This window comes from Phyllostomus hastatus, unplaced genomic scaffold (assembly GCF_019186645.2).
Source record: "Phyllostomus hastatus isolate PE091 unplaced genomic scaffold, TTU_PhHast_1.1 phas_contig_209, whole genome shotgun sequence".
Classification (NCBI taxonomy): Eukaryota; Metazoa; Chordata; class Mammalia; order Chiroptera; family Phyllostomidae; genus Phyllostomus; species Phyllostomus hastatus.
In genome coordinates, this window is record NW_025333735.1 from 3,718,775 (window position 1) to 3,744,359 (window position 25,585).

The 25,585-nt window shown below is 46.1% G+C and overlaps 1 protein-coding gene across 2 annotated transcripts in view; it reads left to right on the forward strand.

Moving 5' to 3' along the window:
- LPAR3 (lysophosphatidic acid receptor 3) overlaps positions 1 to 25,585 on the forward strand; it is a 70,530-nt gene that overhangs the window by 22,151 nt on the left and 22,794 nt on the right. For both annotated transcript variants that reach the window (XM_045835465.1, XM_045835466.1), the window contains exon 2: positions 1,251 to 2,007. In XM_045835465.1, the coding sequence (XP_045691421.1) occupies positions 1,272 to 2,007 (736 nt within the window). In that variant the 5' untranslated portion in view covers positions 1,251 to 1,271. The remainder of the gene's footprint in view (positions 1 to 1,250; positions 2,008 to 25,585) is intronic.

Here is a 25,585-nt window from a genome sequence, read left to right on the forward strand (position 1 = left end):
CCCAGCAGTGAATTGAATGCCCAGGGTCTGAGCCTCCTGGATCTCCAGCAGATAAATTGCAGCCTCATTCCATGTGATGGAGCCCATGGTTATCCTCCCCAGAAGCTAGATTTCCTGGCTTTCAGCCCGTCTCCTTTGATAGGACCTTTCAGGGCTATACCCAGACCCTTGCGAGGCAGAGCACCTGGTCTACCCACCAAGCGCAGGTGGATGCGCAATCTCAGAGCCTCTGCCCAGCCTGTCCTTGGCCAGAATCCCTCACTTTTGGGGTCCAAGAGGTCTCATCCTGAGATTAGTATCTTCCCTGTCTGCCTGATAGCCCAATTTGGGGTCTGCTTTCAGACGTGTGTCCTGAGGACTGGCCCTCACTTGGCAGGTATGTTCTCATGTCCTTGGACATCTGCCCAAACTCCAGACCTCTGTGTTGCCAAGGGGAGGCCTGCCCTTCTACCACCTGCTGTGTTGAGGAGAGCCCAGGAAGGAAACGAACCCAAAGTGATTGAGTTGGAAAATCCAGCAAACAAATTCCCATTGGTACAATCTGGATTAGGAGAATAAGAAAGGAATTTTGAAAAAAGTCAGGAAGGAGCATTGACACCAGTCTCCAGCCCTGCACCCCATGCTTAACCAGTGATTGTTGTCATTTTAGCTTGAAATTAAAAGATGGCAAAAGGAATCAGAGTGATGGAAAAGTGATCTCGTAGGGAAGCCATTTGGTCATGTGAAAAGTAACCCAGCACCCGTTATCTTGGCAAGAATGTGCCTGGCATTACCAAGCCGCCTTTGATTAATGAACAGAACCCATAAATAAGAAATGAGCTAAAAACCACCAGGAGAAGGCATTAACATTCTGTGCTGTAACCATCACCGGTGCCGAGTGGATATGGCAGGGCTTAGAATATTTGACTTAGTGCTGTCTCCACCATCATTTATTCATTGATTCATTCAGCCGCCGGTCAGCCAGCATTCAGCAAATACCTGTTGGGAGGCAGTCAGGGCAAGGGGGCCATGGGGTTATAACGGGGACACTGAGCTTGCACCTGGCCTGGGAAGCAGACCGAGTTACCAGTGTGAGATGAGTGCTGTGAGAGGAGGTCCAGGGCTTGGGTCTCGGAGCAAGAGACGTTCGCTGAGATCTGAGGGACTGAGAGGAGTTGGCCAGACCAGGGGCTTCTCAGTGGCAGCGAGGGTGGTTGATCGATTGATTTTGCAAAGAATGATGTTTGTTTCTTCTTTACATTTCCCTCCAGGATGTTCAACTCTTCTCCACAATGAATGAGTGTCACTATGATAAGCAGATGGACTTTTTTTATAATAAGAGCAACACTGACACCCCTGACGACTGGACAGGGACGAAGCTTGTGATCGTTTTATGTGTTGGAACGTTTTTCTGTCTGTTTATTTTCTTTTCTAATTCTCTGGTCATCGCAGCGGTGATTAAAAACAGAAAGTTTCATTTCCCCTTCTACTACCTGTTGGCTAACCTGGCGGCCGCGGATTTCTTCGCTGGAATTGCCTATGTGTTCCTCATGTTCAACACTGGCCCCGTTTCGAAGACATTGACTGTCCACCGCTGGTTTCTCCGCCAGGGGCTTCTGGACACCAGTCTGACGGCCTCCCTGACCAATTTGCTGGTGATTGCCGTGGAGAGGCACATGTCAATCATGAGGATGCGGGTCCACAGCAACCTGACCAAAAAGAGGGTGATACTGCTCATTTTACTTGTCTGGGCCATTGCCATCTTCATGGGGGCAGTCCCCACACTGGGCTGGAATTGCCTGTGCGACATCTCTGCCTGCTCTTCCCTGGCCCCCATTTACAGCAGGAGTTACCTCATTTTCTGGACTGTGTCCAACCTTTTGGCTTTCTTCATCATGGTGGTGGTGTACCTGCGGATCTACATGTATGTCAAGAGGAAAACCAACGTCTTGTCTCCACATACAAGTGGGTCCATCAGCCGCCGGAGGACGCCCATGAAGCTGATGAAGACAGTGATGACTGTCTTAGGTAAGAGGAGCCAAGTGAGCCATTCTTCCTATTCATTCAGCAAATATTTATTGAATACCTACTGTATGCAAGGCACTTAGTAGGTAGCAGGAATGCAGCAGTGAACGAGAACAGACCCCACCTGCCTCAAGGGTCCATTCTAGTCGGGGAAGACAAAATGAGTATTCTGATAGGGATAAACAAAATAATGTTTAAAAATATTTTATTTATTTATTTTTAGAGAGGGAAGGGACAGAGAAAGAGAGCGAGAGAGAAACATCAATGTTCGGTTGCTGGGGCCCATGGCCTGCAACCCAGGCATGTGCCCTGACTGGGAATCAAACCTGCGATGCTTTGGTTTGCAGCCCGCGCTCAATCCACTGAGCTACACCAGCCAGGGCTTAAACAAAATAATTTTATAATACATTCTATTATAAAGTTTATAAAGTAAGGGGTTGAGGAATCTAATTGGGAAAAATAAAGCAGAGAAGGGAGATGAGGAGTGCTAAGCAGGTATAGTTTGCAGTTTTAAGAAGTGTTGTGAGAGGCAGCTTCATCTAGAGGATGACTTTTGAGCAGGGACTTGAAGGTGGGGAGGGACCCGAGCACGTGGGTCTTTGGGGAAGGGTGTTCCAGGCAGGAGATGCAATGAGCATAAGGTCCCTGGACAGAAGAAGGCCAGTGTGGCCAGAGTGGAGGAGGAAGGGCAGAATGAGAGGAGATGAGGTCAGAGGTACTGGGGACCAGGATGGGGCCACTCAGACTGTCTAGGGCTGTGCACTTACTGTAAAGACTTTGTCTTTTCTGAGTGAGATGAGCCGTTGAAAGGCTTTGAACAAAAGAGTGATGTGGTTTGGCTTAGATATTAATGGCACCTCTCTGGCTGCTGTTTTGAGAAAATACCATAGTGGGACAAGGACAAAAATGGAGAATTTCTTACAACAGCATTTCAGTGCTCAGGAGGGACGACAGTGATGGGAACCAAGGGCAGCTTGGAGGTGATGTAGTATAGTCTGATTCTGCATGTTTCTGAAGGTAGAGCTGATAGAATTTGCTGGGTGGTAAGGGAAGGGAAGGTGAGAGGAGGAGGAGGGGGAGGTGGAGAGTATTATTTCTGAGATGGGGAATACAAAAGAGGGGCATTTGCAGGAAGGCCAGGAGTTTGGTTTCAGACAGGCTAAGATTAGGATCCTATTAGGCATCTCAGTGGAGTCCCTGGGCAGGCAGTCGGGTGTATGAATCAGGAGTTCAGGAGTAGGTACGGGCTGGAGATGGATATTTGAGAGTCACTGAGGGAAGAAACAGTATTTTAAACCACAAGACAGGAGGACCTCATCATGGAGAAGAGAAGAGGACCAAAGAATGGGCCTCAGGACACTCCAATGTGAGGAGCAGGGAAAGCAGGGGACGGCCTGCAAAGCAGCCGGAAGGAGTGCTCAGAACACCCAGGAGAATGTGGTGTCCTAGAAGGCACGAGAGGGAGGCCCTGAGGGAGAAGGAGGATCGGCGGTGGTGATCCTCCTGAGAGCTGGGGTTCCATGGGCCTGTGGGGTTGAGCAGGGTGGCAGCCTTTCAGTGATCTTGAGGAGAGACTACATTTAGTGTAGCCAAGAGCCCGATCCAAGTCAAGTGAAGAAGGAGAGGGAGGGGAGGCTCTGGGACAGCCTCGGAGAAGTTTGCTTTGCCCTGTGAGTCCTGTACCAAGAAGAAACATTTGGTGAGAAGAATTTTCCCTTCATTATGTTTCTCTGTGGTAGTTGGCCTGTTGTCCCCCAAGTCCAGTCCTGGGTTACAGGCAGCATTTGTGACACGTGGTGGACAAGCACTTTTGTGGTTTTACGGGCCTTGTCTTCCCTGTGCGGTGGCTGCAGCAACAGGGACCGTTGGTGAGAGAGCCAGCAGTAGATTCCTGTCAGGTCCCAAGGCAAAGGAATTGTAAGATGAATCCTTGGGAAGCGGTTTACATCCGAGGGTGTAGGGTGTATGCGGTGTGGTACAGGAACCATCACGATGCCTCTAAGTCCTGAACCTGCTGGTGGGACTCGGAGATCAGCAGACACACAGCATGATGTGAAAATAATTTCCACCTCAGGATCGATCTTAGTTGACAAATATTTATGTAGTGTTTAATTTGTGTCAAACATTGTCCTAAGAATTTTATACATATTAACTTATTTAATACTCATGGCAACTCTGGGAGGTAGGTAGCCCTATTATCCTATCTACCAGATGCAGAAACTGAGCAGAGTTCAAGCAGTATGGCCAGGGGCATTCAGCAACTATTACTGCTGGAACCACAACTGACCGGTTGGCCTTCGGAGTCCACATTTTATCGCCACGCTCTGCAGCCTGATCTGATTCGTTTGGACTTTTTACTGGCTTCATCTTTGTCCTTTTTTCTGCTTTGACCACCTCATTCTTCTTTGGGAACCTTGACAAGAACATAGGCAAGAATGAGAAAAGGAAGGGTCAGTTAATCAATGTTTCCACCCTCGGGCTGGAGAAGATATTTCTGGTAAAGAGACAAGTTTGTTGTTTATTGGTGGTGTAAATGAACTCTGCTCCTCTCCCTGCTTAACTTGCAGACATAATCATTTGCTTTGCTGTGTGTCTGGAGAAATCACCTGCCTGATAAAGGAGAAAACTGTCTTTTTCCAGCATATTATGTTCACATACAGCATGAGCTAGAAAAGACTTCCGTAATCCCAAGCGGAAAGAATAGAACTCTTTGTGAGGCAGTCACGGTCACTAGCTTTGGTTTCATATGTAACTTTGGACCATACAGAAAGGTTTAAAATAAAGCAACTGTGTGGTTTTGGTAAGTGTGGTGTTAGATAAGGGAAGCGCTGGCATAACAGTGAAATTGCCAAGTAAAATAAGAGAAGTCGTGACATCAGGATGGAACAATATCGGGGAGTCGGTTAATGACAGGAAGACAGTTTGGTGTTGGGGGCTCGGGTAAGTTCCTCAGCGGTGAGACAGGGGTCTGGTGGAAGACAGGAAGTTTGTGGACAGGGGAAATGAAACCGAAGAGCCAGGTAGTGTGAGGTTTTTAGACTTCTAACTCTTGATTTCTTTGGATAAAAAAGATTTCGGTTTTAGGCCCAATGCTGTCATTTTCCACAAGGTTGATCTGAAGCACATTAGCTCACCTTTTTTTTTTGGGCGAGGGGGTGGTTAAATTTTCTCACCTAAGGTGTAATAAATATTTTTTAAGTTCTTTCAAAGTTATAAAATTCAATGATCCCATTATAATAAAAAGCAGTGGAGGGAGGAAGCCCCTCAGCTGCGCTATCTCATGCACGTTAGAGTTCAGTTGCTGGAGACAAGTGTCTCCCACATGAAAGTGTATCAGAAAAGTCAGCGGTGCTGGCGTCTACCACCATGGTTGTCACGGGTCCTGAGTATATGGAAATTAATAGCTTAATACTTATTTCCTTAATGATCACCTGATTTAAATGTCTTTATAATAAAATGCTAAACCTTTCTATTTACTCCTTATTATGCAGGTTGTAAGAAAGGTTAATTAAGATTAAAGTTTCTTTTAACATCCTTTAATAGAAAGTTAATCAAATATATATTAACTATTTGTTAAACAGCATTTAAAAGGCCAAAGATTGATGAAATTTAGGGAGCTGAATCTCATTTCAGAAAAAGAAGAAGGGATGGCCCGGTCTGTGGGGTTCAGGCAAGGCTTCTTAGAAGGCTTGGATGCCATCTGAGAGGATGATTGGGTTTGTATGGGCAGGAGGGAAAAACATCCTCGGTAGGAGGAAACAGTGTAATCGAGAGTGCGATGGCAGAAACCCCTAAAGCTTTTGCAGTTCCACGAGGACAGCCGTGCGGAGCACAGCTGCATGTTGTGGTACAAAGGGAAATAGTTCAGCTGTGAGCTGGAAAGGTTTAGTTGGCCATCCTCTTTGGAAGAGAATGGTAGACCAGGTGACCTTGGTGTTTCTTTCCAGCTTTAGGATTTTGGCTGGACACAGCAGTGTATAGCACTGGGTGGGGAGCAGATTCTTTCCTTGTTGAGGGAGGTGGTAGTAGAGATGATGGTGGTGTGAATTTTAAATCTGTGCCTGATTGGAAAGGCATCTAGTCGTTGTGTTCCCATTTCAGCAGCCCTGAGGCAGAGTGCTTGCTCACTTCTGGGTTATGGTGTGTGATGGGCCCTTTACGTGAAAGAAGTTGCTTATTGAATGTTCTCATTGAAAAGACATCGGGGACATATGATCTTACTTTTCTGCAGCGCACCAGGGCCTGGCCTAGGGGAGAGGCCGGTTTGTTGAAAGTCTGCTTGTCAACATGCCTAATCGCCCGCAGCAACCAAACACAAGAAACCCCACACGGAAACCTCTCATTTGTTGTCAGGCAGCGCACCCGTGAACTGTGCACCCAGGGGCGTTTTGTTTCCCAGAAAATGGGCTGGACTTTGGCAGTGTCTTGAAATGCAACAGAAAAGAAAGGTTGAAGGGCTTTGCGAACCACACTTTTAAAATCTTCAATGAACCTTCCTGTCTCTTAGGGTGGAGTTTTTCAAACTGGAGGTTGTGACCCATTAGCAAATAATGGAATCAATTAGAAGACTGTAACTGACACTTTTTTAAATGACATAAGATAGAAGAGAAATCTATCCGAGTGCATTGCACGTAGGTATTAAGTAATGTTTTATAACGAATGGGATGTGTGTGTGTCTATGTACTGGATTATGGTATAAAATGTATTTCTTATTATGGGTTATGGTCAAGAACATTTAAAAAGCCATGGTTTTAGGGTTAAAGTTTCTTTTTTTGGCCAATAAGAACTAAAATATGAGAAACATTATAGTTAAGGGCCTTTAAAAGGTTTGTGGTAATTAAAACAAAGAGCTGCATGGTTTTCTTCTCATTTCTCCCTCCCCCGCACCTCTCCATTTAGGTCAATGCCAAGTCTTCTTGGCCTCCTCTCAGGGGAGAGGAAGAGGAGGCAAGGTGATGGCGACAGAAGAAACAGTATTCAGAGTTCTCATGCTAGGAAATGGGTAAAATAAAGTACCGCCATGAGCCTTGCTAGAGTGCTGCAACTATACATGGCATTTCTGCAACACCATTTGCTTTTCAGAGTTTTAATTCATTGTTCTCATTCGTTCTCACAGAAATCCTGCAAGTGGGGATGACATTATCCTATTTTCCCGCCACTCCCCTGGATGCACTCTGTACTCAGCGATAATTAATTATTTACAGTTCCTAGTTTTGCATCCCTACGCCTTTGTGCTTGCTGGAATACCTTTCCTCCGGTTCTGCCTGGGAAACTCCCACTCATCTTGTGAGGCTCAGGTCCAAGGCCTGTGTTCTCTGAATCTTTCCTTGGCCTATCTAGGTATTGTAAATCTGATTGCTACCTCCTTTGGGCCACCTCTGTTTCGTCTATACCATAATCAACACAGTAAATTGTCTACATGCTTTTATGTTGAACTAGGATGTGCATTCTTTGAAGTCATGGATCACATCTTACCTATCTTTGCATACCCTATGTGTAGCACACTGTCTGTGACACACTTGTCGAGATTATAATAGAATGGGTAATAAGGAAATTGAGGCGTGAAGAAGTTAAGTGGCTTTTCAAAGGCTGGAAGGGTAAGTAGAACCCAGGTTTCCTCACATGCAGGCTGGCCTTTGGCATGCTCTGGCTGTGCTGTGCCTGTGAGGTCGTGGTGGCTGAGGAATGAGTGGGCATCTCATTGTATAATGTGAGAGATTGAGGTCTCAGAAGACTGAGTGATAGTGGTACGTTGGGAAGAGGGAGGAAAACAAGTGAACATTTTGTGAGTGCCTACTACAAGGAGGTCTGCACATGACATGCTTTTAGGATTTTACTTCACTTACTCCTCAGAACGACTTTGCAGATCTGTTTATAGATGAGGAAACTCGGGTGGACTTAAGTATCTTGCCCGTAGACCCATACTGGTATAAATAATTATAGTTAATCCTCATTGTATGCTATATGTGGTTCTGAGCATTTTGTGTGTTTTATTTTATTCAGTCTTCCTGACAGCTCTGTGAGGGAGTCTCTGTTATTATTACCAGATGAGGAAACTGAGGCCCAGAGGGGTTCCGCTGTCTTGCCCATCACTGGAAAGAGAGCTGAGATTAGAATCAAGCAGTTTGGCCCCAGGACCCCTTTCTTCAAGGTCACTTAGCAGCCTCTTGTAAGTGATGGGGCTAGAATAGCATCAGTCAGGGGAGGAGGTATGTAACCTGTATGCCCCTTGATTTCTAGTGAAGTTGATTTCTGCAAAGTCACTTGATCTCAGTGTTTAGCTAAAGATTTTGCCCCATGATAGTCACAGTTAGGACAGTGTCTCCCAGGAAGGACAGCTCCACAGTCCTCAAACTTTATGTTCATTAAAGTAAGTGGCTTTGGGTAGGGACTTTGGAATAGGGAGGGAACCAGATTTAAATGCTTTGCCACTTCCAAGTTGTGAGACCCTGAGCAGTGCACCTACCTGCTCTGTGACTTAGTTTCCCCATCTGTAAGATGGGGATGATATCAGTACCTCTGGCATGGCAAGGTTTTGAGGATACAATGAGATAATATGCATAAAGAACCTAGCATTGTGCTCAGCACACAGTAAGTACTAAGCAACTTATATAATAAGTGCTAAGTACTAAGGAGAGTAAGCTACTCCTCTTAGGCCTTAATTTGACCCTGATGGGCCTTGCCCAGTATTCAAGCATAATGCTCTTGCCACACCTAATGGCACAGGTGCTGTAGAGAGGTGGACTAGAGACCTACTGTTGGTGTCATCACGACGGCAGGTTTTGTAGTGGGGACAGGAGCCAGGAGGAAGCTAACTGGTGTGCTTTGCAGAGGCTGCCTGACCTCTGGTGAATGGTACCGGCTTGGTTCCTGGGGATCAGGGCTAACCAAACACATGGTCACCACAAGCTGAAAAGCTCTGCGCTTGCATTGCTAGTCCCTATAAACCACCCCCACCCCGGCCCCGGTGAAATTCTGGTAATGATTCCTGTCTCTGACAGATAATCTTTACATTAATAATTCATTTCACTTTTGCAACATTTATGAATAAAACATTATAAGCGAGACCCTGACCATCAACTGTTAGCTTAATAAGAATCCGGTAATACAGCATCAATATCTTGTGCGTAGATCTACAAGACAGTTCTCATAAGAAACTGCCCTCATCTTGCTAATGCTTCCTGCCAGGATGCCCAGTTGATCAGGTACTGTTAGCATCGTTACTGCGATTGGAAATTTGCCTTTTGTCTGAAAAGAATGGGGACCAAGAAGCCTTTGATTCCGTTTCTGTTTCTGGCCTTCCTCAACGAAATGTGCAAGCTCCATTTTTAAAAAGGGGGGAGGTACACACACACACACACACACACACGCTCGTGCACACGCAAAACCCCAGAGTCTGAAGAAGCTCACTAGAGCCCCTGGGGATTCTGAAACATTTGTTTTCAGCTTTGTGGCCTTATAGTGGCTTCTGTGATACAGAAGCCTGCTTTCAATATTTGCTGCCTTGCTTTGCTTTAGTAATCAAATATGTGGTTAAAAAAAAATTAAAGCTTTGCCTTAAGAAATGCTGAGTGAAATGATCAGATTGCTGGCACACGGGCGCTCTCTCGTTGCTGTGCAGTCATGTCAGGATGCCTGATTATTTTCAGAGCCAAGCCAACCAGGCACCAAGGCTCAGTACATTGAGTCCAGGGTTGTTCATACTTCTGTCTTGAGATAGCTAATCCAAGGAGCACCTTGGTGCAAAAGCTTTTCCTGTGCGCTTCAGGGCATTGCAACAGGGGCCCTCAGGGAGCAAAGCATTTGTTCCTGGGCAAATTGTAAATGAGTGGGCTTAAACATGTAATCTCCTGGCAAACACTGCTCCCAGCAACACTGTTTGACAGACCCCTCTGCTCTGAGGGGGATGGTGGTGATGGAGAAAATGTCTTATATTAGAAGGAAGACACCTTCAAAATTTGTTTTGAAGTCCCACGGTCACATGCCACTCCACCCCACCTTTTCAGATTGTCTCCACTTCTTGACACCTTTCCACCACCACGGTTTTAGCTCTGCCCCTTCCCTCCCGCCTCTGCTGTACTCAGCCCTCTGTTGTCTCATATCAGGCCACCGGGTCTTCTTCTACCCGGCATGGCTGTTGCAGAGGCCTCCCTGTGCAGTTTGTTCAAAAGCCATTTTCCCAGTTCATGGTCCTTGTTGCTGGTGCAATCACACTCTGCCTCCTTCCTGCCTTCCCCACACCTACCCCACACCCCACAGTTGTGCCTATCTCAGTGCGCTCAGCTTCTCTCACCCCCCCCCCCCCCACATCATTCTCCCACCTTCAGAACTTTTTTTTCTGGCTTTTCTTCTTCGCAGAAACCCAAAACCCTCCTCTTTAGCCAGAACAAACAAACACTGAATATTTCCGAGTGCAGGGGATAGAAACACTTCTCAAATTCTACCTCTTTCCCCACCGCCCAACATTCCTGAAATCATTGACAAGTAAAAATGTATGTATTTGAATTGCACGACATAATGATTTGACATACAGGTACATTGTGGAATGATTACCAAGATTAAGATAATTAAACATCCATCACCTTACATAGTTATTCTGTGTTGTTTTGTTGTAGTGAGAATACTTACTATGTACTGTCAGCAACTTTCAAGTATATGATACCATATTTTTAACTGTGGTCGTCACGACGTGCATTAGATCCTCAGAACTGATGACTGACGTTTTGTACCTTTGATGGACCTCTCCCCGTTTTCCCTCCCCCACCCCTGACACCAGCCTCTCTAGCCTGGAAAACTCTACCCCACATTTGGCAGCTCCCACCTTCCTCTCAGCCCATCCATACCCTCCAGCTCCTACAGGGGCTCTCATTCTGTTTTTTTTGAAATTGGCTTTTTTTTCTTTTACTCTCCACATATAAGTGATAAAATACAGTGTTTGTCTTTCTCTGGCTTATTTCACTTAGCAGAGAAGTTCCATTATCCACCTACATCCAACCCTTCTGCCAGCACCCAGCCTCTTGGAAGGGTGAGAGTTCCAGAACTCAGGAATGCCCTCCCCTGGGGCCTCGATTTCTGCCAAAGGAGAATGAGATGATCACCTGTCCCACCTCCCGGCTAACGCCTGGATTAGCGTGCTGACCCACGGTAGAATTTTCTCAAATCCGTGTGAATATTGTTTGTACTTTGAAAGTTTGTGCTGGAGACTGCTGCTGCTAGTGAGCAGATAAAGCGAACAGGTTGGTGGGAATAGGGAGTAATGGGTGTTTGCTGGAATCCCAGCCTGTCACAGACCTTCAGGATCCACACAGGAGCCGGGAGAAAGGGCAGGTGAATCCATAGTATTGGCTGAGGGACACCCCAGGCGAGCAGCCCTTCCCCGGTTGTGCCTTCAGCCCGGCCACCCGCTCTGCCTCCCCACCAGGTGCTTGCTGTAACTCTGCAGAGTGTGGGAAGGAAGGACCCCGTTACCTTGAGGACTCCAAGCTGTTGAGAGATTTGCCCAAGTTCACCTTGTCTATAAATCATTGCTAGTGCTGTGGCCAGAGCTCTGGTCTCCCTAGTTCCTGCTTCTAGGGGGTCTCCCTTCTCGCTGTGGTGGGGAACACGTGGCCTTGGATGCTTCAGTGACAGTGACACACAACTAGGCTTGATTTTTTCCATCAAGTCGGAGAGTTTACTGCCCACCAGTGGGCCTGTGTCAGCCTTCATGTTTTTGGAACAAAGAGAGATTTCTGCCATTTGTACTTACTCATCATAAACGGGTACTGAGCACCTACTAGGTGTTTGGCAGTACGCTCACTGTAAGCTGTGGCTGCTGCCCTGAAGGCGCTGTGACTCTGTGCTTGCTCTGATATTTAATAGGTGACAGCAGAAGACCAAGGTGTATGAGTCAGTGGTTGGCTCAGGTGTGAGACAGATTACCCAGGGGCAGATGTGCTCCCCGTGGCTTTTCCTATGCACCACTTACAAGGAATCCTTTTAATAGGCTTATCTGAGGAAATAGGAAACTTACCAAAGGGGAGGGAAAGATAACAAAGGAATATACACGAGGGCCACAGGCCCAAAAAAAGAAATGTTGTGAATGGTCTGTAGAGACCCTTGAAGAACTTGAAGAAGTAGAGTTTGAGCCAGAGCTCAGGATGACAAGTGGAGGGGAGAGGGCAAGGCATTGCAGATAGGAGGAAAGCCAGAGTGGGAGACAGGCATGCACATACCTAGGGAGACCAGACCAGGGCCTGGAGTGGGAAAGGGGAGACAGGGTGGCTGGTTTCTGGAGTAAGGGGTTTCCATAGTGATTGCAGTCTGGTTTGAGAGGCACATGGGAGCCAGAAAATATAAGGCCTTGATTCCAAAGATCATGTGGACTTTATTGTCAAACACCTGCAGAGAGCAGGTAGATACTCTTGACGTGTGAATTGGGCCTGGGGTGGGTATGATGCAATAGGGAAGGGTGGCGCTTGTGGCTAACTGGATAGATCCAGCTTTCATTAAAACATTCTGCAGGCCAAATTACATAGGTCGGTGGCTAGTCTTCAGCCCACAGCTACATTGCCTCGCGTGGCAATCGAGAGCGCCTGTAGGGTCTCAAGGGGATTGTTGGGTTGGGAGAAAGGTGGGGGCTGCTAAACGGAGAGCAGAGTTTTAGAAAGATGGGAGGTAGGTTGGGGGGGAGAGGTCACAATGGAGACTGCTGGGACTGGCCCAGGGCTCTGTGGGTCACAGGTGGCTCAGGAGCCAGTGAGAGGCAGAGCTGGCCTGTCCCAGCAGGCACTGCAGGAAGGTACATCTGTCAGCAACAGGCTGATTCTACACAGGGAGAGCAGCCAGCAGGGCCTGCAGGGGAGTGGGAGGGTGGAGTGTGCGTTCTGGCAGGAGGCAGAGATGGAATAGGCATGTAGCCAGGGTCAGAAAAACCTGGAAGCAGGAAGCAGGTATCCATCCCAGAAACTAAGATTCCTTAAAGCCTCTGAGCTTTACCTTTCTCGCTCCCTAGCTGACATCACCTTCCTGCTTCCTTCTCACCAAGAAAATAGAAGTCATCTGGCACGAACGTCCCTAGCTCCCCTCCCTTCACCAGCTTAGCCAACCTGCAAAGGCTCCCATCCCTACTACCTTTAGCTTTCTAAAGCCCACAGTTTCCAGCCTCCCCAGGAGCCTGCGCTCATCCTTATTCTTCCACTCCTGCATGTTTGACCGTTAAAAATATAGCCCCTGACCTTACCTCCCCTTTTGACTGCTACTCTGTTTCTCTCCTTCCCTTTGTTATCCTAGTAGTACCTCAAATCAGGGTTGACCTGCTCTGCCCTACTGAGACCGTGCTGATGAATCCACCATAGATCGCCTCGTTGCCGAATTTAGAGATCTGGCTTGACCTCCCTGTTGCGTGGCTGCCTGCTCGACGCTACAGTGTGATGGTTTCTTCCCCTTCTCTTCCTTCTCTGTCTCTTGTCCAGTCTCTCCCTTTTCTGGCCATCCCTGAAATGCCCTTTGCTCTATTGACTCTTCAAGTTCTCTCGAGATGATTGTGCTCACTCCCGTGGCGTGGACCAAGGCCTCTCCGTGGATGCCTCCCAAAGCAGTGTCTCCATCCTCAGCCCCTCTCATCAGATCCAAATCTGTCTCCAGCCGCCCGTTGGACATGCACCTGGACATGCTGCAGGCACCGCGCACTCCCTCTTCCCCTGTGAACCTGCTCCACAGGTCGTATTGGATGTTTGCAGTGCAGGTCCCATCAGCCTTGCCTTCCAACATGGAACGCTAGGTGTGGCCCTCTCTCTCACCTCCTATGTCCAGTTAGGGAACAAGCCTGCTGGAGTGGTTTCTCAGATTTTACCACATCCCTTAGACAAAGTCTCGCCACTGTGCAGCTTACCACAGCCTCTGTCTGGATTCCTTCCTCTGGTGTTTCTGGCCTCAGACCTTCTTCCATACCACCAGCTAAAGCGTCTTTCTGAAAAGCACAGTTAACACTGTGTAATCTTTCCTTGGCTCCTCTTGCATACTAGATAAAGCCCAGATTCCTGAGCTGGTCTTACAAGCCCCTTCTCACAGTTCTGTTCCCAGCCTTCTTTTCCAAACACTTCCTTCCCGAGCAGCCATGCTTTAGTCATGCCCAGCTTCTCGCCACTGGTGTCCTGGAATGCAGGGCCCCTGTGTCCTGGCTCTCACCAGTGGACTTCTTTTTTGAGCTGGAGGGAGTTTGAAGAGAGTACCAGGTAGTCCTGGGACTAGAATTGACTTGGCGAATGACCCTAAGGCAAAAAAAAATATATATATATATTATAATATAAAATATATAAATTAAAAATTATAATTAAATATATATATATATTTTGCTAGGCTTGGGACTAGAGGTTGAGGGATCTCCAGAGAGTTCCTGGTGATTATTATGTCTTTAATTCCCTCTTTCATAGGTTAGCTGGTTACTTGGGAGGTGGTTACATTAGGCCTGCTGACAGGACTGAGACTCTTGTAAAAAAAAAAAAAGATAGGGCAAAAAGTGTCACTAAAGATACTAAGTTATGAAGTTCTTTACTTTCACCCTAGCCAGGTGGCTCAGTTGGTTGGAGCATCATCCGGCACACCATAAGCTGCAGGTTCAATCCTCTGTTGGGGCACATATGGGGGGGCAACCATTTGGTGTTTCTCTCTCACATTGATGTTTCTCCCTCTCTCTCTTCCCCCTCACCCCTCCTCTCTCTCTAAAACCAATAAACATATCCTCAGATGAGGCTAAAAAAAGTTCTTTACTCTCTTCTGCATACCTTCTCTACTCACACCCGTGTTCCAGTATCCCATTAGTCCTCACTTACAGAAAATAAGTTCAAAGATAAAATTAAGTACGGATTTCAAGACGGCCACAGCAGAGCTCTCAGCCAAGTGCAGGGTGGGTCCTTGTGAGCGCAGGCCCTGAGTGACTGGATGGGTCACGTGCACAACTGTGAGGCTGGCCGTGGCTGCTGACCTTAACCCCTTGGCCTTAGCGAACCCAGGACCAAGTTACTGTGATGCAGGGCACTTTGGGACTTAGTCTCATCAAATTCGCTCCCCTAGCCAGGTGCCTTGTCTCATGATCGATCTCTTTGATTGTGAGAGGTATTTTTGTAGAGGCCTCCTTCCTCATCTTCGTCAGGGCAGGTGGCTGTTTCTAGGGCGAGGCCCCACATCACCAGCTTGAGCCCTGACAGAATCGAGTGCATGGCTGGGACACCCCCATGGCTTCCACTGACAGCTTATAAAAACTGGGTTCACCGATGAGTCAGGAAAGGGTCTTTTCCTGCTCTGTGCCTGTTCTGAGCCTGCCTGTCAGGAAAGTGTTATATCCAGAACAGTCCATCTCCTGACTGGACTCACCTCAAGGACCCTATCAGTGAAAAATCAGGACTTTTTGCATGACTTGAACAATTCCTGCCTCAGAAGGCCAGTGTCTTCCTCCCTGGAATGTGTTCCAAACTCCTGCATTCTGGGGCTTCTTGAAGTTGTCTCTGATGTTCTGTGGAAGGGTCTGGACTCTAGAACAGTTATACTGAGTGTATCTCTGAGGGTTCAGAAAACTGGAAAACATGGAGCAAAGTTCCTAGGATCTGCACGGCCAACTTGTGTGCCCTGCCACAGCTCTTGGGATACATGGTAGACTTATGAACGCTGTCCCAGAGTGGTGTTTAGTGTCCTCTTCTGGGGCCAGGGAACCACAGAGGATGTGGACATGGTGTGGCAGACCCAAGCTTTTTCTGGGCATGCTAACTGAATCTTTGTGCAGCTTAGAAGCTAAAACTGTGGCTTTTCAGTAGCATGGGATGGACCCTCAGGAGGACATAGAGGTGGTCCTCCAAGAGGTGAATGCTAATTTCTGGGGTAATAACTGCACTTCCTCCATTTGTTCTAACTTGGAGGAGAAATATTGTTCCTCTGCTTTAAGGCAACTTGCAGTCAGGAAGGGCAGCACTCGAGTGAGCCTGGAATATCTTTAGGCTTCCTGATTCTTCTTCGCTGGCTGCTGTATGATGAGGGATCGTGCAGACCCTCCTGACTAGGGGAGTCTCTCTGAATGCGGTTCCCAGGGACAGTGCCAAGAACTAGTCACTGGATTCTGGACTCTTGTCATCTGGGAAGGGACAGTGGCTAGCCTGGAGCCCCACAGGGACAGTCGGGAAGTTCTTAAATGTGGGCTTTCTTAGACCCCCTAGCTCAGGAATGAGGTAACAGAGGAGAATTCTCTGCTGGGGACAAGGGAAAGAGTCAGATCTAGACCTGGCCCAGATGGGAACTCGATGGTCAGGCTCAGCCTGAGCGGCCGTGGTCTTCGGGATCTGGCAAAGAAGGATGGGGTCTCTAAACTGAGGAATGCACTGTTACCTGGCCCTGCGACCCCTCTGAAGGCCCTAGGGTTAGGCTCTAGGGCCCTAGAGATATAAGATCAGCCTCAGGAGGCTTCAAGGCCTCAGGGTAGAGCAGCATTTTCGGATTATGTAGAGACTGGCTTCACCTGGCACCGGACGTTCAGAGAACACAGCTGAGCCAGGACGCGTGGGGCTCACCAGCCAGGGACAGCCTTGGACACAGGAAAAGAGAGTAGAGTAAGGTTTGAAGGTTCTGTAAGAGAGCTTCATTCCCCTAAGGTTCTTTAAAGACTAATTGGAGAACACTGATGCATGTCTTAAACAACATTTATCAGTCAGGGACAGCAAGCTGAGGCAGCCTTCGTACAGTGAGCACGACAGATGAGATGCCAAGCTCACAGCACTCGTGTCTCCATAGGAAATATATTCTCTAGGGTCTCAGGGCCCCCCTTGAGTTTCCTAGGAGCTCTCCAAGCATTCCCTTGGCATGTGGCCTATTCCCTGACCTCTCACCAACAGCCCCCCTGGGATCTGGTGACCTTCCTAGGTGGAGCTTCTTCAACACACCAGATCAGGAAAGGGTCACAAAGTGATTGTGGGACCTGCATTTAAGGTTAAGGAAGTAATACAGGTGGGGGCTGGCCACATTCAGATGGAAAGCACCTGTCCCCTTCGAGCTGCCACTGTCTGAACTCTGCTGCAGATGAAAGGCTGGGGTGGCTGGCAGGCTGGGCCAGGTTATTGGACAGGCTCACAAAGGCCTGCGCCTGCAGTTTAAGGCGGTGCTGGGGGAGTGCCACAGACACCTTGGTGTAAGGTGGCAGATCCTGGATGACAGCACCACAGCACGGGCCCTAGGACAGTGCCCAAGAGCCAGCAGGGAAGGGCTGGGGTCCAGACAGAAGATCTGGGGACAACAGATGCCACTTCCTCCGACAACCAGGTACAGGAGGCCACTTTGCGGTCAGCAGGAAATCGGAGTCAGGAGAGCCTGGCTGCAGGGAGTGGGGACCTGGTTCCCTACCTGGACCAGGCTGGGTAGGGATCAGGATGGGTGGATACATCGTCTGAAAGGCCGGCAGGTCCCTGAGAGGGTAGGAGTAGTGGGGGAGAGGCCCAGCCTCAGCAGACCTGGAGTACCAGGCGGGTTACCATGGAGACCTAATTAGCAGGGTGGAGATATAGCAGACACCAGTATTAGGGCTACACTGAGACTTGAGGCTCTTTGTGTTTCTACCGACCAGAGATGGGCTCTAACGGGCTCCGGGGCCTTGGTGTGGAGGGCTGCGGAAGGGGGGCCCAGACAACTCATTATAGAGAAGTGGTTTCTGGAGGCGGTGTAGTGCTTTGTATCGGGATCCCTGGCAACATTTTCAACATGTGCATGAGTTCTTGCCCCTTCTGTACACACAGACCAGTTTCTAAATCAGGGGCCTCCTGGCAGAACCCTCACGTGCCTATTTGGAAGAAACTACCAGGTTTTCTGAATATTCTCATTTTATCCAGAAACCCTTGAGTACAAGAGTCACTGTGATAACAGTGAGAAAGGGAAAGGAAAAATGGATTTAAAAGGCATTAAAGTAACGTCTCACCGCCTCAGGAGGTGGGCCTGAGGGGAGCAGCCAAAGGCCGGGTCCAGCTTCGGAGTTTTACACTTGGATGACTGAAAGAAGAAAGAAAATGGCAGTTTAGAAACGGAAGAGGCTCAGTGAAATGGACAGGCCCAAAGCGGACTCTCTGATGTTCCTAGAGAACATAAGACAGCATTTCTTTTGCAGCCTTTGGAAAATACAGGCCCAACCCTAATCTCTAGGAGAATAAACCGGGTAGCCCCTCAAAACTCTCAGCACATTGGTACTGTGTAATTGCTTTAACAGGACCCATCTATTTAATACATTTCTTCTCTTCTGCCTATTGTAAAGAGACTTGACAAATTTTTGTCATTGCCTTGTTCTTTTAGTTATTAGGAATAAACTGTTTTGTTAGGTTGAAATTAGCCGGTTTGAGTTTGTCTCACATCTCATTTGCTCTGACACAAGTAATCCCTCTGTGGGTAATGAAAACAATTTAATGGTGTGGTCTGAAGGAGAAAACAATATTACTCAAGCTATTAACACCGGGGACTTCTCGCTGACCTCTCTCAATGGCCTGCAAACTGTGCTTCCAATATTATTGTGCTCCTGAGGAAGGGGGGAATGAACTCTTGCCCCAAAATATTTTAGAGAACACTGCCTATGGAAAAGTCATTAACATCAAAAGCAGAGAAATATGAGGAGCTATCAGTGAGAGGGTAGAAGGGACTTCTAACATTAACCGGCTGGCAGTGTTTGCTGGTTCCGAGCGACTTGTCCTCAGCAGCAGTTGGTCTGAGTTGGGCGCAGGAGCCTGCGGTGATGGCGTGTGGAAACTAAAGATTGCCTGGGGACTCGAACTTTCAAAGAAGTACAAATTAGGCTGATAATTTCTCAATTTAATTCTGGTGTTAGGTGAACTTTTTGAGGCAGGAGCCAGTGCATCTCATTTATCTTTGTTGCACCCTGCGCAGTACGGGGTTGGGCTCAGGAAACGTTTGTCGGGTTGAATTACCTAAGCAAAGAAGTCTTTAAGAAGACTTCTTTAATTCCGTGAAACACCCGTGGCTGACACTCCCGAGGAAGAGGGAATAATAATTTTTATCTGAGAAATAACATCTAGAGGCAGTGTAATTGGTAGGTGCCCATTGTTTCAGCCACATAACTGAAACATCTTTCAAACGCCTTTGTCAGTGCTAAGGAAAATGTACCTGGGAAGTCTTTTTGATAATCTTTTATGATCAATAAACTTACTGTCTTGTTGATTTTCTTACTAGACCTCTGGTGCTGGAAAATTAGTAGAACTTTGTAATACTGGGCTAAAATGTGCTTGCTTGAAGCTGAGGGAATTGGAGCCCACCTGCCTTATTTACAAATGGGCCCTCTTCTTCAAAGCCTTGGTAAGAGTAATGCCTCTCAGGATTATGGCCACACGGAACAGTGGGGACATGCTGTTAGGCCCTCCGGTTCGTGCGCCTTGCTTGTAGTAACAGCAGCACCGCCACAGCAAGCAAACCATTAGAGATTCCTGCTGCGTAGTCTCCCTTCCCGCCACTTGGTGGGGTGCAGCACGGCCTCTGCTTTCGCCAAGTCTCGGGTTTCCTCCAAGTAAAGACGTGTTTGTTGTATCAAAGTCTACATTTTTTCATTTTTAAGAAAAATCCTGAATAGTCTAAAGAGATTTTCCTAAACTGTCTTGTTTCTTGTTTCTTCAAATAGAAGCATCAAAGCATTTATCTGAGCACAATTGCAACATCATCTGTAAGGATGGACCAACATGCTTGGCAAGATGGGAAACATACCGATTTGCCCTGCAGTTTTATTTTATTTGGAATTCCAAGGGTGCTTCTTACTGCTCCTGACAATACCCCGTCACTTTCATCGTGGGGGGTTCATAGTTCCAGAGCCTTGGCACCTGCCTTCTCTCTGGGGTGAGTGGGATGGTGTGAGGGCTTCTAGTCTGAGCATTTGGTTCCAGCTCTGCTCTCCTAGGGGAGATTTACTTTCCTCCTTCCCAAGTTTCCTCACCTGCACAAATCATAACACAAATACCTCCTAGGAGTAAACAAAATGCAATGCTAACAAGAAGCTTAAACAGTAACATGATGGCTTCTTGAAATTCATGGTTTTAAAATGCTTTTAAAATTTGTCCTGTGAATTTGATTTAGCCACCCAATAACCCTGAGCAGTAGACAGGACAAGAGTTCCTAGGCTCCTTTTATGGATTAGGAATAAATAAAGCCTAGAGAGGTGACAGAATTTGTTAATCTGAACATTGAGAACAGAACTCAGAATGTAAGCAAGCAGTTTTATAAATATTAAAATGCTTTGGCTGCAGCACTGAAATGATGTTTAAAACTTTAACTACTTTTATTGTTATGAATGTAGTACTTGCTTGTTGCTAAAACTTACACATTATGGAAGTTTATGATGTAGGGAGTGGAAGTCCCCTCAGTCCTCTCTGTTTAGAGAGACCAGAACACCGTCAACAACAGTTTGATGCACTGCTCTGCAGACACTTTTCCTGCAAACGATAAAAGTGAGCATGTACCACTCGCACACAGTGATGATTTTTGTATAGAACTGTGCTTTTAATATTCATGCTAGTTCTCCAGTGTGCCTTTTTTCACTTGGCAATATATCTCAGATATGTTTTTAAGTCAGTATCTACATGCCTAATTCTCTTCAGCAACTGTAAAAGATTACATTGTACCCACACTCAACTGTTGATGTTTTATGGGCTATTTCTAGTCTCTCACCATTACAGATAATGCAGCAATGAGCATCCTTCTATGTACATTTTTGAGCATTTGTGAGACTATTTTTATGAACTGTATTATTCGAGAATTTAATAGGTCAAGAAAGTGCCTGCTTATTAGATTTTTCTAAATTGCCCTCCGACAGATCACATCAGCCCAGACTCCCACAAACGGTGCAGTGCTCTTCTCCTTATGCTCTCCATCAACACTAGGTCTCGATGATTCGCATACCTTGAAATGAAGCATCTCTGCTTTAGCACAAGACATTTGAAAGCATGAGACCTATCCATCTATCGACCCCTGTCAGCAAACTGAGGGCAGAAAGCATAGAGCAGTAAATTGAAACCAACAGGGAGGGGAGCCCATGTTAAGCTGGAAATGGAGATATTTGGCTTCTGTTCCTGTTCACTCATTCAAATAGGACTTACTGCGGGTCAGGCCTGTTTAGGCCCTGGAAATAGAGTGACAGACGGAACACAGTCCCTACCTTCAGGAGTTTACATTCTAGTGTGGGCACACTGTAAACAAATAATTCAGAATATAAGGTCAAGGAGTATCAAGATCTCAGGTGAAAAATAAAGCAGGAGAAGGATATAGGGCAGAGCTGCTGAAGCTACTTTAAATCAGGTGTTTCTTTGCTGATGTGATGCCTGAACAAAAATTCAAATGTGGTAAGAGCTGAGCTTGGTGATGATCTGTGGGGGAAGGCCGGGGTGGGGACAGTTCCATCTAAGTTCCAGCAAAGGCCCAGAGAAAGGAACAATTTAGAGGGTTCCATAAATAGCCCCAAAGCTTCACTGACTTTTGATCTGTCAGAAGGATAACTGGGCTGCTTACTTGAAAGAGGGCCATGTTCAGATGAATGAACATGGAAAGCCTGTGTCTCTCTAGAAGAGCAGTGCTGTTCATGTAGACTAGGATCTTAACCAGTGAAGTCCATCAGTGAGTGTCCGCCAAGGTTTAGCAGACGGGGAGTTGCACGCAGCCTCTCTCCCTGGCAATACGACTGCCTGTGTTGGAACTTACAACAGTGCAGAACAGACCCACTGCCCCTCCAGCACGGAGAGGGGGAGCCCAACGCACTCTTGTGATTGAGAGGCCCTTCCTCCTGTACCCGGGCTTCATAAGAGCCAAGTTTATTATTAAATGTGTTTTAAGACAACTGGAGAGATGAAATCACAATTGAAAATGAAGTTTGACAGGAGGTGATCACAGAGAGAAGCTGCCACTCACCATGCCTGGTGAGTTCCTCCTGAGTCTAAGGATGAGTCACCACCTGCCTTCCTGCTGACTCGGGGACTCCAGCATAGGCTGAGAGCAGCAGCCAGGAGATGGAGGGGTGGCTGTGTGGATGAGGAAAGAGGACATGGTGAGAGAAAGGAGGCAGTTACAAATGTAAAGGTGAAGACAGGAGTCAGAGTTTTCTGCAGACCAGAGCCTCCATGAGTGCTGGACTTCGGCTGAGCCCTGCCACTAACACACGCTTGGCTTACTTCAAGTCGTGTGAACACCAAGATAGGGGTTTGCTTTCTCTTCATACCTGGTCCTCTCCTCTTAGACCCAATGTTTTAAGGAAAAAAAATGTAATTGACTTAATATAAAGTTTACAGAGGCTGAAGCAATGCTTACTTACTGGGCGGATTACGTTTACTGCTCACTAACTCCTCCATGTCTCAACATGTAGTGAATCTTTTTTCTTTGCTCTCCTCCAAGAGTCTTATGCAAGAGGGCTCAAACAAGAAAAACGTCCTTGTGAACAAAGCAGCACCCCTGGAAGACTTTGAAATCCATGCCAAATATGATATTGAACTTGAAATTCAAACATGGAAGTGTTATTATTATCTTTTGCTTCTAAGAGGAACTCCCAATGCTACCCACATTTACCTACATAAAGCAAAAATATGCTTACTCATAAATACTTTAACATATTTTTTTTCCTTTTTCAATTTGTATTTATTGATTTTAGAGAGAGAGGAAGGGTGGGGAGAGAGAGAAGAGAAAAGAGAAGAGAAGAGAGACATTGATTATTTGTTTCACTTACTGATGATTTCATTGGTTGATTCTTGTATGTTCCCTGACCAGGGATCGAATGCACAACTTTTGCTTATTGACCAGGCTTAACTTTTAAATGACAATTTTTAAAGAGTGCTATGAATAAACAGACTGATAGGTTTATAATATGCACAAATTTTCATTTTATTAAAATTAAAACAAATCTACTTAAGTGCATTTCTTTAATACATCTCTTCAAAGCTCCAACATATGAAACTAATGGAAATGTAAGGAAAAACGATTACTGCCAGTTCATTTACATTATTAAAACCACTTGCATAGCCATCTATTGTGGGGTTTTTTTCTTCAAACTCTCTGGGAACTTTTTGGCTTTTGACCAGTGACTGAACTTCTTTTGTCTGAGACTCTAAAATTACAGCAAATGATTGATCTGATAGCTGTGGTTATAGCATACCTGGAAGAAACTATATATTTCAGTTTTTAATCCTATACTTAAATGTGGAGTCTATTCATGGATTAACTGTCCTTTTGATTCCAAAAACAGCAACCAACCCCTGTTGCCTAAATGGAAAAGGAGAGAAGCAGCAGCATCCAGAACCCAAGGGCGTGTTGGTCACCAAGCCTAAGGAACAGCCTGAAGCTGGGGTGGGAAAGCGCCCGTGTTAACCAGGAAATTCTGTCTGCTTTTCATCTGATGTTCCCTAGGTGTGCTTATTTTATCTGTATTTTCCTCTGCAAACTGTATTTCCCCTTCCCTGCTCCTTCTGATTATCTGGTACAAGATTGGCAGCCAGTGGTTCCTAAGTGTATGTATCAGCATCTCTCTGTGTCTCTCTTTCTCCCATTTACAAATTTTCTGGGAGAAGACTCAACTCTCCCAGCCTGAAATTAGATGCCGACCCTTAGACTTTGCACAGCTGGCCAGAAGCTGAGGTCTAGGGAGGAAATCTTGATTGATCCTATCCAGGGTAGGGGCTTCGAAGGAACCAGTTTTGGTCAGGAGTGGAATCGGCGGTGCCAGGCACTCCACCTGTGTAACCAGGTGGCTGGAGGGAGTGTGTGTGTGTGCAAATGAGAGAGAGACTGAGACAGATTAATTGAAATGGGTGCAGGTAGAAGCAGCCACCAGGAAAGAGGGCATCCTGATTGTAGGTGTCCCATTTTAGTCCCCAGACATAAAGTATTACACACTGACTGACCTGCAAGTGTAGACGTGGAAGCTGGGAGAATGACAGAGGAGCCACTGAGAATTTTCTAGAATATCATGGGGGCTTTATCTTTTTTTTTGCCACTCAAGGACAAACTCTAGTTCAGTGGACTACAAGGACTCTCCTGCCTTTTAGTTGTTTCAAAATGTTTTTATTAAATTAATGAATAAAACATTTGTTATAAGGCACCATTTTATTAAATTAATGAATAAAACATTATTTGTCATAAGGCACCATTGTCTTTGCAAAACTCTCAGGCAAATAAAGACTTCTATGATTATGTTTTATTTTAAGTAGGATTTTAATCTCTATCATGAAAATGAGAAATAGAGTTTCAGGCATTCATTTTGACCTGTGATCTTGAAAGAAAAGATGAACCTCGATGGATACCCTATTATTTCTGTCACCAAGCATTTCCAGAGTATGGGGTCACTGTGGGGAACTGAGGGGTAATGGTTATAATAATAGTTCTGGTTGCAGTTTCTTTACAAGGAATTTCCAGTGGGTGTTTAAATGGGTCACAGACATGAGGATGAGGGCTCCAAGTTGCTCAGCAGAGGGTCAACTCTGAATAAAGTTTCCTGTGGATCCATGTCTCCAGCCACCCTTTTCAGCAAGTGGGGTCTCCATTTCAGTAATCTCCGAGCAAAGACAAAGCTCCTAACAAAATCCTGGCATGGTGCTCACTCCTTTGGTTATATCTTTTTCTAAACAAAGTTGTTTTAACAAGACATCTGCTTTGCTTTTAAGAGCACACAACTCATTTTCCTGTAGAAGTCTGAAAACACAAGTTTTTTCACTCTCAGTGAGTAAATCCTACAGAAAATTTTCTCTATAAAATGGAACTTACTTGGTTCTACAAATTCTCACAAATCTGAGATTGTACTATTAGTATCAGGGTACATTTTTTTAGTAACTTTCTTATAACTGTGGTCCTCATGTGTAGAGGTTTATCCTTTGTATGAGGAAGTGCAGGCTCTGAAACTTCTGGATCATTTCCTCATTGGAGCGGGTTAGAGGCCTACTCATTTATCTGCTGGCTTTGTTGCTGTTTGTTCAAAAGTCTACTAACTGTTCGGGTATTTTGTAAGAAACCATTAAGCTATCTCTCCAATGCTTTATAAAAGATCTTTGGACAATATTTAATTCTAGGAGCAGCATACGTTTGAATATGTCACTTTCTTTGATTCAGTGCCTCTCACCTGTAAAATTGAGCTAATGATGTTCATTCCATTTTACAAGTGCTTTTAATTCCTTCATTAGCATGAACGCTAATAAAAGCAAACACACAGTCCTTATATGTTTTAGGAGCTCACTGAAGCACTCTACAGAGATTAACTTATTTAACTCTTATATGAATTATATGTTATTATCATCTCCATTCTAGGCAGAGAAGTTAAATGACATGGTCAAGATCACACAGGTAGTCATTGGAAGAGCTAGGATTTGAAAGCAAGAAGATTAGTTGTAGAATGTGCTCCTAACCCGTAAACCATATTCCTGAGCTTTGTCACCCTTTATGAATTCAGCAAACATTCCTTGGCCTTCATCTAAGAGACCACCGAAAGTCAGACGTTCTGTTCCCTTCAAGACCTTTGAGAAAATAGACCATGGTGGGTGCAATGATAAACGCAGCACTCTGGGGGCACTTAGAAGAGGCACATAACTTAACTTTGAGAAAGCATGCGAGC